The 15,701-nt window shown below is 32.9% G+C and overlaps 2 protein-coding genes across 4 annotated transcripts in view; one reads left to right on the forward strand and one right to left on the reverse strand.

Moving 5' to 3' along the window:
* The window catches only part of LOC118182980 (uncharacterized), a 223,419-nt gene extending 213,994 nt beyond the window's left edge, over positions 1-9,425 (forward strand). For all 3 annotated transcript variants that reach the window (XM_085826414.1, XM_085826421.1, XM_085826408.1), the window contains exons 6-7: positions 3,740-3,964; positions 7,468-9,425. In XM_085826414.1, coding sequence (XP_085682540.1) covers positions 3,740-3,964; positions 7,468-7,527 — 285 coding nt within the window. In that variant the 3' untranslated portion in view covers positions 7,528-9,425. The remainder of the gene's footprint in view (positions 1-3,739; positions 3,965-7,467) is intronic.
* A 2,400-nt stretch (positions 9,426-11,825) lies between these two features.
* Positions 11,826-15,701, reverse strand: part of LOC118182981 (cubilin-like) — a 31,251-nt gene continuing 27,375 nt past the window's right edge. Inside the window, exon 5 of the mRNA XM_035352374.2 lies at positions 11,826-13,629. Within this exon, the coding sequence (XP_035208265.2) occupies positions 12,047-13,629 (1,583 nt within the window). The 3' untranslated portion in view covers positions 11,826-12,046. The remainder of the gene's footprint in view (positions 13,630-15,701) is intronic.

The raw sequence follows: 15,701 nt of genomic DNA on the forward strand, positions 1-15,701 counted from the left end.
CGTTCTTTAAAATTGGATATGCATTTAGTAATAACTAAAGCTTATTTTACAATGCCCATTTTATCTTTTATGTAGCTTTGAATTATTGAACAGCAGTAGGTGTGAAATTTTAAATGGTATTTTTATCAGATACAGTAGTGCCTCGCATAAGGAGCTTATTGTTCTGCGATCTATACCATGCAAATATAGAAGTAATTATAATACGTTTCTGAGGCTGGTCCAGAATCAGGAAATAGCTCTAAAAAATGCATAAAATATTCAAAACACCACTGATGCTAAAAATGCTAGGAATTAACTAATCTATAAACTGTAAAAGTGTTTATGTATAATAGATGTGTGCGGAGGCTTACAGTCTTTCAAGAGATCCAGGTTTCGAGGTGGAGTGTAAAGCAGATGTTTTTCTCTAAAGCAAATGTTCCCTGAATCAATACCTGCCATTGTCATTGAACAAATTAGCTACCCCTGGTGTTCTCAGCTTATTAGAATGCTGCAACTCTTCTCTCCCTTAATGTCTAAATTCCGATTTTTCAAAAATCATTGAGGGATGTAATTTATCTGGACGCTATGTTTTCACTTTTTCTCACTGGAATAAATTTGTATCTGCTTGCTTCTGTTTCTGGTCAAGGAGGGCTTTCAGTTCTTCAGTGATAATTTAATGTTAAAAAGTATTTTTATTTGTCCACTTCTGTGTTCATCACGTCCAGACTATTTTTTGTGCTAATCACCGTTATTACCGAGAGAAAAGATTTGCTTATTTAATTATGACAAAATTCTCCTCCGTTTAATAACGTGGAAGGGAGTTTGTTTTGTGAAGAAATATTTGTCGTTCTGCGCTAGAGTCTTTTGGAAGCATCATTGGACACTGCAAAATGTAGTTACATATATCTTTTTCTATTCTTAGCTTCTGAGCAGCTAAGCTTTTTTGTGAAAGATTATTGCTAGGTCTGTACATTCTTTTGCAAAAACATCGAAACACCAAGAAGGACTTTTCCAATCGTGACGAAATTTGGTATGCAAAAACATTTTGATCGAACATGCAAAAGCATTTTGACCAAAGAGGATCAAAGTTTCAAGGCAAATGAACAGAAATTGCGATGATAGCGCGCATTTCTAGTTCGCAATTCACAAAGCATAAAACCAGTAGCAGAGGCGGAAATTTTATCTCTTTTGTTGCTACCATTGTAACTCCGTAAAGAAGCAACTAAAGATGCCATTACGACAATATCGAAGACCTTATAGACAACTAAATGACTTCGAACGTGGGGTGGTCATACCAAGCAATAGGCCGCCACCGTACCCACCGTACAGACACTGCTGTGCAAAGATGTTGGCAGAAATAGTTGCTACAAGGAAATTGCCGACGTAATGAAGGCTCTGGAAGGACAAAGATCACAAACGCGAGGCAAGATAGGATGATTGTTCGCCAGGCCCGAATCGCCCCAACGGTATCATTGTCGACTATTCAACGCACTACAGTCACGTCTATACCTCCCGTGGTACCGTCCACCATCTCACGGCGCTTGTCTAAGGCGGGGTTACGCTCACAGAGGCCTTTAAGACGTTTGGCTTTGATCCCACAACATCGGCGGAATCGTCTGGAATGGTGTAGCAGCCGATCATCATGGCTGCCTCCAGAGTGGCATCATATAGTGTTCAGCGATCAGTCCCGCTTCACTCTTGAAGCAGATGACTCCCCGTGTTCGTATCTGGAGAAGACAGGGCCAGCGGTCGTAATCAGTCTTTGTTTTACAAAGGCATACAGCCATAACTCCTGGTGTGATGGTTTGGGGCTCTATTTCGTATGACAGCAGGTCATCTTTAGTCATCCTCCGTACATCTTTGACAGCTCAACGATATGTTGATACCATCCTGCTGCTGGTTGCATTACCCTTCATGGCACGTCATCCTGGGGCCATTTTCTAACAAGATAATGCCAGGCCACATACCACTCGCATATCTCTGGACTGTATCCGTGAGGTTGATACTCTTCCTTGGCCAGCAAGGTCACCAGAACTTTCACCAATCGATCATGTCTGGGACATGGTAGGCCGCCAGATTCGAGCACCACAAAATATCGGAGATCTGGAGCGACAACTAATGAATGAAGGAATGCGTCGTCAGAATGCGTCGCAGAATGACATTAGGAACCTCTACCACTCCTTGCCTCGACGAATTTAAGCATACATTACCGCCAGGGACGCTTCGACCAACTACTAATTCGAACACTCAGTGGGTGACTGTGAGTCGTGAACAGATACTATGACCTTAATTTTTAATTATTTTATTATCTGTGTTTGAGCTATACACATATTCAATTTCATCAAAGACAACCACTTCCTTCATGGGGCTTCGATTTTTTTGCAAAAGAGTGTATATGTTTTCTTCTATGTGCATCATACGTTACTTATCGCTTCATATGGTGCTGCTAAACAAAACTTTTCATTGCGGTTTTCTGATTAAGGCACAAAATCGCTGCATTATAAAGGTTATAAAAGTTAAACTTAGTATCTGGAGCTCGAAAGTAATTGGGAAATACTTCTAACATTTATAATCTATTTTAAATTGCTATAATTACTTATATGAAAGCCTCCAACGATATTTTAGGAAACTAAATGTGACAGAGTCAGTTTAAAACGTAGATAGATTTTTAAGGAATTTTCATCTTTCTCATCCATGTGCCCTCATAGTATAATTGGAAGTATATCTGGCTAGCCATCGGGAGGTCAGGCATTCGAATCTGTATGAGAGCATCGCTGAGTTTTAGTATTTCTTGCTTCGCGATAAACCTAATACTTCTCCATTAAAATGTTGTGAAGATAAATAATGATACAAAAAATATTGCATTAAAAGATTTTTCAAACTTTCTGCAGAAAGATCTGACTTTTTAGAACTAAGTAGTAAGGAAACATTTGATGAATTCATTCTGGGAGTGAACTATATACTCAAAGCTATTTAAATATTCAATCGAAATCAACTTTTAGCAGCCTCAAAAACCTTAAAACCCATTTAAAAATTAGCTTACCTATAAGCAATTGAGATGTCAAATTTGAAAGGCCAATTAATTTAGCTTCATACTTACATTCTCGTAAAACAGGCGGATGAGATTCAAGAGTTTCTTCCAGATATGGAGTTGCTCAAAATATTTTCTTCCTATTCAAATTATTACATTTTCTAGCGTACAAAAACAGAGTGATTTAATGATGCTTTAAGCAAAGTAAATATGCGTAAGTTCTGTAATTAAATATCTAATGACTTCTCATTGCGAGGTTCAAAACGATACATTGGCAAAACGATAGCCATCTTCAAGATGATGTTTGAAATCAACATTTCTGACATTCTGTGTGAATTCAAAATGCGCATTTACTATCGCGAAGTAAGTGACAAATGACAACTCTTGATCATAACACAAAAAATCAAAGCATAATTACGAATATCACTTTAAAACTGCTCATGTTACGATAGTAAGTCATATGCAGTACATAAATTATAAATTGAGAGATAAAATTTGGAAGTATTTTTGTTAAATGCATTATTAATCATTCTGGACTTGTAAACTTAAAGCAACCTAGTCATTTAAAAGTAGATAATTCATTACTAAAACTCTGGATAATGCAAATACTAACCAGTTTATATACGCAGACAAGGAGTTCCAGAACATTGTCTTTAATTGCAATTAACTGTATTAATATTTTCTTTTCTAATCCTTCAATAAAGTAATTATTCTACTCTTCATACTCAGGCACGTAGCAAAATGCCATCTTACCGTGAAATCCCCTTCCAAGAAGCCCTGTTCATGAGGGGATCTGCTCGAAATAAACTCATGATGGGGAAGTATTGCTATAACACTGGACAGTGGCTTGGACCAGGACCAGAACCTAGAATGTTCGACCCTCCAGAATCTGTTGTTTATCGTCCTCCCACAGACGATGAAATAACACGTACGCCCAGACCACCGACTTCTGTGGTAAGTTCAAGCACATAAAATGTCAGAGTTAATTAATTATAAATGTTTATAACTTTTTGAACTCATTTACTCGAACTCAATTTAATACTTCGTTGCGTATGTTTAGTGATTTTTGAAGTACTCAGTTTTAATGAAAAATTCGATTTCATATAGGTTTATGATCTTCAATTAAAATTTCAAACAGTTATGAAAGGAATATTAAAAGTAAATTACACAGGGCGGCCCGAAAATATCCAAACCGGACATGGAAGACTTCACTTGCTTGGGGCTCAGTTTATTTTGGGCCACCCGTTATATAAGGTGGTTAATATTAAAATAAACCTGCTCTGAGCTCTCAATACATCGAACTACTGAGTGTAAAGGCTCCAGAATTGTTAAACATACTATTCAAAACATGGGGAAATGGATTACGTGAAAAAAAAAATCAGTTCCAGAAACACGGATTGGCGGCGCTGTACAACAGAACATATGCTTAAAAGACACAAAATACACTTTATAACACATTTAATTCTAACGTACCGAACATTTCATATCACAAAGACTTTATCGATGCAAGGGAAGCTGCTGAATATGGTTTCCTTCTTCAAGATGTAAAATCTGCAGTCTGTGGACAGCTTATTCAACTGCGGATCGTAATTGGTCGTTTGAGATGTTTCTCACATGCAGAGTGGTACTATCTTTCAAATCTGCAAAAGTTACTAGAGTTCGTCGATGAACAAGATTTTTTAAGTAACACCACAGCCAAAAATCACATGGATTAAGATCTGGAGAACGAGAGGGCCAGAGAACGAAATTGCAGTTACAATGACAGTTTAAGTTTTTTAACTTTTTGTGTTCTTTTTTTTTTTCATATCAGCAATAGAAATTAAAAAGGAATATTACCATATCTCATGTCTATTTTTGTGATTATTTGTGCCTTTTCAGCATATTTCTCGTTGCACAGCACCGCCTATCGGTGTCTCTGGAACTAATTTGTTTTTCACGTAATCCGTTTCCCCATGTCTTGAATAGAATGTTCAATAATTTTGGGGCCTTTACACTCAGTAGTTCGATGTATAGAGAGCTCAGAGTAGGGGTGTTTATTTTTAACCACCTTGGGGGTAAGCACCCGGATTTAATGGATACGTTGCTTTAAATGAAACACGCATCTTTTTGTTACTCCAAAGATAGACTTTCTTGGTTAGAAATAATGAACTGCGTATGTTAGCGTAGATCCAATCTACGCTAATATATTGTATTACACTTTATAATATCAAATATAAAATGTACATTTACTATATCAAATATAAAATGTACATCATTAATTAGGTTACGGAGGTAAAACAACCTTATCTCTTACACTGGACAGTGGATTAGTTTACATTATAGGTTTATAATTTACTTTAAACAGCATTAATGACATGGTGGGAGGGCAGTTGGCTCTCGTAGACTTGGGCCCAGGTTCCAATCCGGAAAAGGTACAGATGTTTGTAAGTGTATACTGCCTTGATAGTTTAAAATGCTATTGTCCAGAAAGCTATTTTGAGAGGTTAAGATTAGGGGAGAAAGGTAACAGACTCTCGGTTCTCCCCACCGACATACTGTTCATCTTAAACTAGGATGGAGTTGGGCAACCTCGTACTGTCACTTATGAGATGTCCAAGGTCTTGGTCAACTGAAGATGCTATCCCGTACCTTCTAGTCACGAATCACGATTCGTGGATCTGATCTGGCTGAATTTCAGATTGTAAGGATTATTAACAACATTTCCTTAAAAGAAAATACAAAGAGGAAGTTGAATAAAATGACAGACTGTAGTCTTAGGTTCATTACGAATTTTGATACTTTTCTTGGCTAGGACCTAAGGGTATTTTTGACAAAAACTTTATCGTTGACTTCCCAGCATCACTGTTCGTTCTAATATCACTTGTATTGGAAAAAGAAGTAAATGGATTTCTATGTAGAATAGTTAGTTTGCACCTTTTTTTTAATTTGTTATCTATAGTGATATTTTTCTTTAGAAAAAGATCTAACATATTGTAAATAAAATATCAAATTATACTCAGATGTATATATGTTATTTTTGGGCTGAAAGCAGCACCTAGCTACATAAAGCCCGATTTAAATTTAAGGGAAATTAGTTTCAAAATTACGATATGCCAAATAAAGCTTCAATGAAATATGCTTTTTTCAAATTACTCTTTTATACATGAAATAATGAGACAAAAATTTATTTATTTATAAAACCAGAATATGAGAATTCTAAATGTAATATTTCAAAAAGTACAATAAGCTAGTACAGAAGAGCGAAACAAGCTTCAGTAAATTTTATATTGCAGAATCGCCAGGCACTGCGTCTTATATACTTTTTCATAATTAATATATAAAAGATTTATATTCTAACTCCTTGGATGTAAAATACACATTTATTAAATAAAAACATAAATTATGCTGCTGTGTCTAACAGTGGAAAACCAAACGGTGCAAATAATACAAATTTATACGCAAAAGTGATCATATATATAAATACCATATATCTAAACCAAAAAGCCAGTGTCCATGTAATCTCAGCTCGATATTATGAAACTAATTTGAAACGTAAACACTGTAAATGCGGAAGTAGGAAGTAAGGCGATTTAATTATGATTTGAGCTTTTCAGAAATACTTTGGACACCTCTCTCGGTTTGAGAGCTATTTAATTTACTATTCTAATGCTAGAAGGATTTTTTAAGACTCTAAAATCTGATATTTTTCACATTCAGTTTTTCGATTTATGTATAATTCTAACTGGAATATTTATTTACGCATTCAGCTCTTTTTCTTTGTTGAAAATTCTAAACACTTGGTGAACTCAAGTTTAAAATATAAAAATATTTTTACGAAGATAGTACTACACGCATAAGAGAGTTATGAAGAAATTTGTTGTTGAGACACGATGGTATTAAATATTACACATATTCCGATGCTCCAAAGATGTTTTTTGCTGCACCATAAGATTGAAACTTACAAATGTCTCATAAAATCACACTAAACACTTTCTAAGGAAAGTTAGCTCATATACATGTTACAAATGGGGAAAAACACGCAACGCCCATGTAGGACCGAACTACCAGTTTTCAGCGACTTTATCGTTCGGCCGCTGGTGGGCCGAACAGCTGATCTTGTATCAATAATATCTAAACTTTATGATTAAGTTAATATAAAGAGAGTTCATATTCTAAAGTAACACAACTGTTTAAGTATCTGATGGTCATAATCATTTCAACACTATATGGACCTGAAAGTCTAATGATTAGATCATTTATCTTCTCTTCATGAAAATGTTTATACATTAGTCAAAAATGACTTTCGTTCATAACATGATTTATTTAATCTCAACAAATATACGCACCATTGCATTTATGAAATAAATATTCAATACTTATCAGTCTCCTAGACATATTTCTTACTCCATTCATCTTATTAAAATTTAGTACTCTAAGGACATATTTATATCGGTTCTATTTTATTATTTTTTTTTCAGAGAGAACGATTGAAAAATGAATGGGAACTTGACTGGGACAGCATGGTCTCCAGCGGATGATTGAAGACGTCTGTTTTTTAACTTTAATAAATCACTACAAGGACATTGAATAATGCCATTTTGTCTTCCAAAATTTGTATCCCTCAAAATACTCGTAATTAACATAGATTTAAACTTATCATTACGGAAATGTCTTCAGAAGCCTAAGGCTAACTTTGAAGTAGTTGTATGTTACTTTATCATATATTTATTTTATTCCTAATCTCTTTCTACAGCTCTGTTTTTCTTTATATAGTTCAATATACAGAATGCCCGAGAATTGCTTGTACAATGTCAAATATTGGCAAGATTTACAAGGATACAAGAACAAGCTTTACATAAGCAGATTTATTTATAAGCTGCGTTCTCTGAAGTACATTTTGCTTATATATATATACACACACATACATCATTAGCAATTCTCACAGTATCCAATAACAACAGCAAATGTTTACTGTAAATTCCTGCACATACACATTTTCCTTCAATAAGCATCCGCAATTTTTGCCTTCATAACGACAATGCAAATTGAACGCGTACCCTACAAGAGATATTTGACGAATTCCTAAAGATAATAAAAATAAATATGACTGGGGATCTAGTTAGATGATGTTTCACATCGCTTTACTATCTCCAACAAATTTCTATAAATGTTCTTGATGGAGGAATTCTAAATGTTTGCTGAACTGATTTCTGAATTGATTTCAACACACTATGCTTTCTTCTACGCATTAATTTTAGTTAATGTGCGACTACTCAAAAAGGTTAGTTGAAATTAAGTTAGAGTAAATAGGTTAGTTGAAATTAGATCATATTTAAATGAAAGAATAAAGCTTAATACAAACAGATATTTCTCACATGCTACGGATAACTTTCGGTTATCTTTTATGATTTTTCTATAAGACATTATGATTCATTCCTGAGATTATATGTACCTTCTTTCCCCTTTATCCTATAATGTCTATTCAGTTATTTAAAACATGCTGATTTCAGAACACGGCCATTACTATGATTTCTTTCATTCGAAAATTCCCCGTTTATCTTGTTGCGATTATGCAGCATTGCACTTAGTAACATGTAATTAACATGGATGTATGTCAAGTATAATTATAATGTCGTGTATGATTATAATATTCATAAACATCATATTGTTCACAAGAAAGAAGAGATGTGCAGAAATATATCATATTTCATATACTGCATTTATTGACAGACATAATTTTAAATAATTTTAAATTCCTTTCACATGCAATGTGTCTCCGTTATATCGAATACACCTTATGATCAGAATTTTTAATACCTCTTTTCTAAAGAAGCGATATAGACTTCGTTTTTCGTTCAGAATAAGTAGAAAAAAACTGAATGACTTTTCTCTCTGTATTTATCAAGTTACGCATGCATATATTTAGTCGTTCTCTTGCAAGTAATCTTTGGAAATGTATCAATTATTTTGGGACACTTCTATGCTGCTTTTAATCTAGTTCGTTTTGATGTACTAATCAGCAATATAGTATTACATTTTGAAACGTAAAGTTAATATTTTATGCCATGTGGATAGGAAGCACAATATTATTAAATGCTCATCTGCTAATGAAACTTTTGACATATTTGTACATTACGAAAAACATCATATTACCTCGATTAAGATCCTTATGATGTTAAGAAAGGCTACAGAATTTATTAATACTGTAGTTACTATAAATCAAAGTAAAACGTGTTTTCTTAAAATTACGAGTAAATATATTATTTAATGTATAGAAATATATAAGCTGTTACAACATTAAATTATTTCACAGACAGGTTAAGAATTTAAATTAGACTATTTGTTATCAGTTTGAGCTTTATCAGTATGTATAATGTAATAGATATTTATAAATGTGGGCAAATGAACAAATATATTAATAAATAGTCTTAACATTTGGAGTCTTTTTGTCTTATTATAGTAAAGGAAGTTTATAAGTTTCGTTACTATATTTCTTGTTTTTTAGTTGAAACACGACTATTTTTTCAACTCAGCAGAACACACACATAAACATAAACTAGGTTAAAAAGAATTAAAATCTTAGAGTCTTCAGATTTCAACGATTCCCCCAAAAGGGCTTAAAGGGGAAATTTAAAGTTTAATCTTGTTTATCAGCAGAGATTACAGTTAGAGACCGCCTAGGTAAAATAGGGAGAACCATTTTATAACATGCTAGATGAATATGCATTTAACTAACATGGGAATGTTTTAAATTTTCTGTAAATTTAAAAAGTCAAAAAACATGTAATGTAATTCTGTAAAAATATTTAATGTTTTAAATTAGATATATCATGAATGAAATGTATATTTATTTAAATCGATCAGATTACAAGGTAAAAAATAATACTCTTAAGAATTGCATGTATTGCTCTTAAATAGTTTAGTTTGTTAATTAATAACAGATAGATAAAATATTGAAGAATAATGTCTTACGTTTTTCCGAATGGTAACAGATTCGAATGCAAAGTGAAACTACGCATTAAAATGAAATAACGCAAAATCTTGTCTCGAGACGAGTAGCCCTTTTGGGTTAGAAACAAAAAGGATTTATTTTTAGATTAAACGAAAATTAAGATAAATTAATAATCTGTAAATTACAACAGTGAAAGAGATACGAAATAAAGATATAAAATTTAAAATTTTATAATATAATTAAAATGAGCTGTTTAAAACTGCAGAATTGAAACACAGAAAATCGATTACTATGACACTGTTTTATTGTAACTTAATGCATGTGAAGGCTTGTGTTCATATTTAATTAAAAAAAGATAAGTTTTCAACACGAAGCTATGCTTCTGTTTCACTCGAATTTCCGCGCACGAGACTTGCGACAAATATACACCTCAAGTGGGAATACTCACTATTTTGTGAGGAAAAGAAATATGCGAACTAAAAACAGTAAAACCTTTGAGGTTCTTCGATGTGTCTCATAAAATAATACACCTTTACTGACTTAATTTAAGAAGTAGTTCTCAAATTAATTTCATTCACACTACTTCATTTTTTCTCGTCTTTTCTCTTGAGTAAAAACTTCATTTTTCAAAAATTGCAAAGCATTGATTACACGGTTCAATTAAAGGATGAAGAAATATATTTTGAAACACATTTGCACATGTAAACCAATGCTAAATTAAAACATTCTGGGGATCGTTCTTAGCTGTAAATGCAAAACCTAATATTTATTATTATTTATACTGACAAAATACTCTAATTATGGAAGCATTTATTGAAAAAATTTTAACTTTTTTATTCACACCGGTCGTGGCTATTAGAATATAGCAATGTTGAATTGAATTACCGGAAGGTACATTAGAGCTATATGCCTAATTGAAAGGATACATTCGTGGAGGGCATTTTAAGAAAATTTAGATTGTATTTCGTTACACATGAGGAAATCCACGAAATTTCTCATACAGAAAACCCGTTGACTGCGGTTTGAACCAAGGTAGGATTACTAGTGCTCGGCGTTTTACAGTGAACTCGCGCTGTAGGAAAATTTGACATGTGAATAAATCTATGAGTTATAACTTATTTTCCATTTTCTAATAACACTATATTATTTTAGGTTTCGTTGTTAACAAAATTAGTTATTTTAAATACAAGATCTCTTTCTGTAATTAAGAGAGTTTAGTATTAGGGAAAAAATTAGTTCTGTACAACTTAACATTTAGGAACAAGAACGTTCTGATCTTGTAATATGAATGTAGAAAGATCTGTATAACTTTCTTCAAGAAAGAAAAAAAATAAATTCTTGATGAAGGAAAGTATCAGTTTCTTTAGTTATTCACATAAACATTAAAAGTTTCTTCGAGATAAACTTCAGAAAATTGTTTTACAATTATTTTGATGCTTAGCGCATCATTTTAATCAGTTGTTTTGTTTTCCTAAAATATTTAAATCAAATAAAAATTGTAACCACATTTATAGCAACAGTATTCTTCCATTTAAACTTTTACGAATTTGTACTTTGAATATTCCTACTATTCTCAAATTTTTTAACTGGTTTAATTTCTTTTCAATTCTGCATTCTTTTGGTTAAATATCACAACTTACTTAACATATATTTTTTTGTCGAAGTAATATTTTTCTAAATGAAACTAATCAATAATATGATGAATGAAAATTATTATTCTATTACGATAGCTATATGATTATGTTCCGCGCATAATATAGTCATATATGTCATTAATAATAAACTATGAAAAAAGTAGTTTATGTTTAAGTACCATGTTTTCGTCTTTATATAGCACGGATGCTTAATATATAAATGATCAGCTAAAGTTAAGATTTTTCAAAATTTTAGAAAAACGTACTTTAATAACATTTCAAATACATATTCACAAAAATTGAGTACATCATGAATACATGTCCGAATTCCTTTTACATTTTTACTTTAATTTAAGAAATTTGTTTAATATGATACAAATACTAAATGTTTAAAAAGACTTTTATTCTACATGTTAAGCACCCTTTTAAATTTCGAAGAAAATGTAAGAACATCAGAATGAAATAACAATATTAAAACCTTTGTCTGTGATTTTGGCACCTTCTGCAGACAGAATAAATAAGTCCCATTAAAATGCAAACGCTTATGACAAGTCCAAAACCTATCACCCACCAGTGGAGATGAAGATTGTGCCTTCCAGAAAGACACATCGAGGGTTCTTCGTCAGGAGAATATCTCCTCACTGGAGCATCCTTAGCTCTGGGACAATTGGGCACGCCATTGCATACGAGTTCCTTGCGGATACAAGTCATGGAAGCTGCGCATAAGAACTCGCATTCTTTCCCCAGAGACATTAGAGAATAATCAGATGATGTCGATGGTAGAACTCGAAGTTGGGTCCACCATAAAGTAAAATTAATTTCAGAGGCTTCACTAGCTCTTAGATCCAAGACTACATTTGAACTTTTGATGTCTTCTCGCTGTACCACAAAAGAATGTTCTATGAGTGTTGGGCATAAAAGGACATGATTTACTTTGAGATAGTCCGAGCTGCAGTTGTTTCCAAGAAAATTTTCCAGCCTGAAGCCCGCATCCATTCCAGGTAACAGTGGAACCTGCCAAAGACAATGCACTGGTCCTGGTAAGGCATTCTCTTGAAATGATGGAAATGTTATAAAACCTTGTAAATCTAGTTTAAGAATTTCTGGTCCGCATCGTACATCACTAAAGAAAATGAAATTTCCAGTTATGTCTTTATTATTAGATGATTTCAGGTTGCTAGGTGGGGCTAAAATCAAGTTCTTTGTATCAACTGTTACGGGACTAGATCTCAGCATAATAACCATAATTGATGACATCGACGTAATTGTTACACTCCGTCTACGAGTGATATGACATAGACATAAGGGCGTGTCATCTAATGTTGCTCCAAAAACTTCTAAAACAATTGATTCTGTTTTACATTCTGTGCAAACTTTTGTCATTTTTTCAAAGGGAACTTCTAATGTAAGATTTATTCTTCCGTGCAATAAGGAGCTCGCATCAAGAGTATAGTTACAAGTAACTGGTTGGTTGGTAGCATTAAGTTCATGTAAAGGTAATGTTAAATGTCCATCATGATCTAAGACTCTGCTACAGGCATGACCACTTTCAAGAGAAGAAGCTCCAACAGATTTCACTTGAAATTCATAACTTATTGAAGATCCATCGAGAGATCCTCTGGAACTTACGAATTCTACATACAGATAATGTCCTGTAGATTCGTAAACAGCTTGAGCTTTATTCATATCACAAAGCTTTGTGATAATTTTTGTAGGATTGGGTTCTGGAGCGTCATAAAGTTTCAGAGATTCCTCACACATGGTAAATCTTTCAATCCTGAATAGCAAAAAGTCCAGTCGTATGACATCCTCTGGCGTAGTATAAAAACGATAAGCGCAAGTTGTGTTCGGAGGATACCATGATCGAAGATTGGAGAAAGTTATTTCTTTATTCTCTGGTAGATATCTCTCCACGAAACAACTGTTATTGCGCAGTTGAAGTGGTTCTGAAGTGTCAGGATCAATGATACTATCAGCTTTGAAGTGAAATCCTGTATTTAATAAAGGTCCAGCGTTAGACGTCACAAATTCCACCAAGATGTCTGGTCCAGAAGCTGAAAGGAACAAAGATAAATTAGCCTTCCAAATGTTAACAAAATAACAAATTCATAGGTGAAATAACTGAAAATAGGACTTGAAAGGTATATTAAGCAAATCAGTTTTCTTCTTTTTCAAGAAAATAGCTTTAAATTTCTCATAAAAATGCGGCAATAGATTCCTCATATGAAATTAAAACTATAAGTCAATTGGTATCACTCCTGAATAGTTTCACAAGCAAATTGTCTAATCATTTTTTTAACAAAACATTATTCGCTTTGACTAAAGCTGCAACTGGCAACCCTTCACATTTCATATTTTTTTCCAAATTGCAAGAATTAGACTTTTTGAAACTTTGGAAGTTTTTGAAAATAATCTGTCAGAGAAGGAAAATCTTGCTCACTAAAATTACACTCTAATCATTTAATGAGCGTTTAAATTACTTATATAAAGACATTAAATTTCCTAGAACTGCAAAATGCTGTCAAGGCTTTCAAGTAATTATTACAAATTTAGAAACAAATATAAAATGAATTCCCGTTTTGATCAGGCCTAAAATGGATAAAAATGGCTTAAATAAGAAAGTTTAAAAAATACTATTTTGTCTTTGTGTAAATTTGAAATGTTTGTTCTATCTTAAGCTCAGATGCAGTAAAACGGTAAGTAAATATATTACTTTCAGCCATATAACCATGTTTATGATACCGTTTATTTTGCATTCTTAACATTTTAAATTAATTAATAAATTTGATGCTCACAAATTTTCAATTTGAATTTTAGAATTACGAATAGGTAACGCATCTTTAATAACATGCTTCGAAATTTAATGTACTTAAGTAGTCAAATTTAACTAACATAAGATATAAAATGTTAAGATAGCACTACAAATGTGTCAGAATCAGGAAAAGCACCAGCGCGTACAGTAAAAAATATGTATTTATATATATATATGCCATCGTATGTATATGTTAAAATTAAAATAAAATACGTAAAAATGCTAAAATAGTACTACAAATGTGTCAGAATCAGGAAAAGCACCAGCACGTACAGTAAAAAATATGTATTTATATACATATATATATGTCATCGTATGTATATGCTAAAATTAAAATAAAATAAAATTCATTGAAATAAAACTTCATTTAAAACCAAATGACTGAAACTGAGTGAATAAAGATTTTCGAGAAATATGGAAGAAGAAATGGGAAAGAAAATCTCAGAAGCATGCAATATATAGCACAGAAAACTACAAAATGAGCAGGTGTTTAGTTTGAAAGACTTTAGCTTTTTTCTGTTTATTCAGCGGTTTTTATATAAATAACATTAATACCTTACAAATTAGAATTATACTGCTTTGGGATTGTCGCTGCTTACAATAAGATGGTTCATTAGAGTCTGAAACTTCTCGCCAATACATTTATTCCTGAGAATCTGCTGGAACCATTCACGAGCATTGTTTGTTGTAGGGCCAAAATAGGTCCAAAAATGTAGATCTTTCAGAAATTGAATTAGGCAAGAAAATACTTGATGTTAAAATGCTGTTTGCCGCCTCTCCCGCTAGCTGATCAGCGATCTCATTGCTGACAGGGCACATGTCCAATATAATTTTGGTTTTGTACCTGTTGTAAAGTGCGTTAACATATATTGAATATCTCTCACTAATGGAAAGTGACTTTGCCCTACTATAGCTTGAAGACTCGAAGCACTATCAGATATTATTATGCAAGTTGTAGAGAACATTTTTGAAAAATTTAATTGCCTCTTAAATTGCCAATAGCTCTGCCTGGGAGATGGAATTTGATTTATTTAATTTTGTTTTCCACATTTTAATTTGCTTTCCATTGAAAAAAGCGCAAATGGCACAACCTACACCCAATTCTGTTTTGGATCCATCTGTGAATATTTGTAATTGAAATAAGTTAGTCGGTATGTTTGTAATCAAGTTTTCTGGGAATAAATATGCCTTGATGTTTTCTGAGTTCCTCGTAATCTGAGGGATGACAGTAGAAATGAAGGAACTTGGTTGTCACAGACGTGTTACTTTGGTTTTAATCGTTTCTTTCATTAAAGTGGGGGTTATTGGAGGAAG

This window comes from Stegodyphus dumicola, chromosome 1 (genome assembly GCF_044657685.1).
Source record: "Stegodyphus dumicola isolate Sdum_Otavi_A_Nest chromosome 1, ASM4465768v1".
Classification (NCBI taxonomy): Eukaryota; Metazoa; Arthropoda; class Arachnida; order Araneae; family Eresidae; genus Stegodyphus; species Stegodyphus dumicola.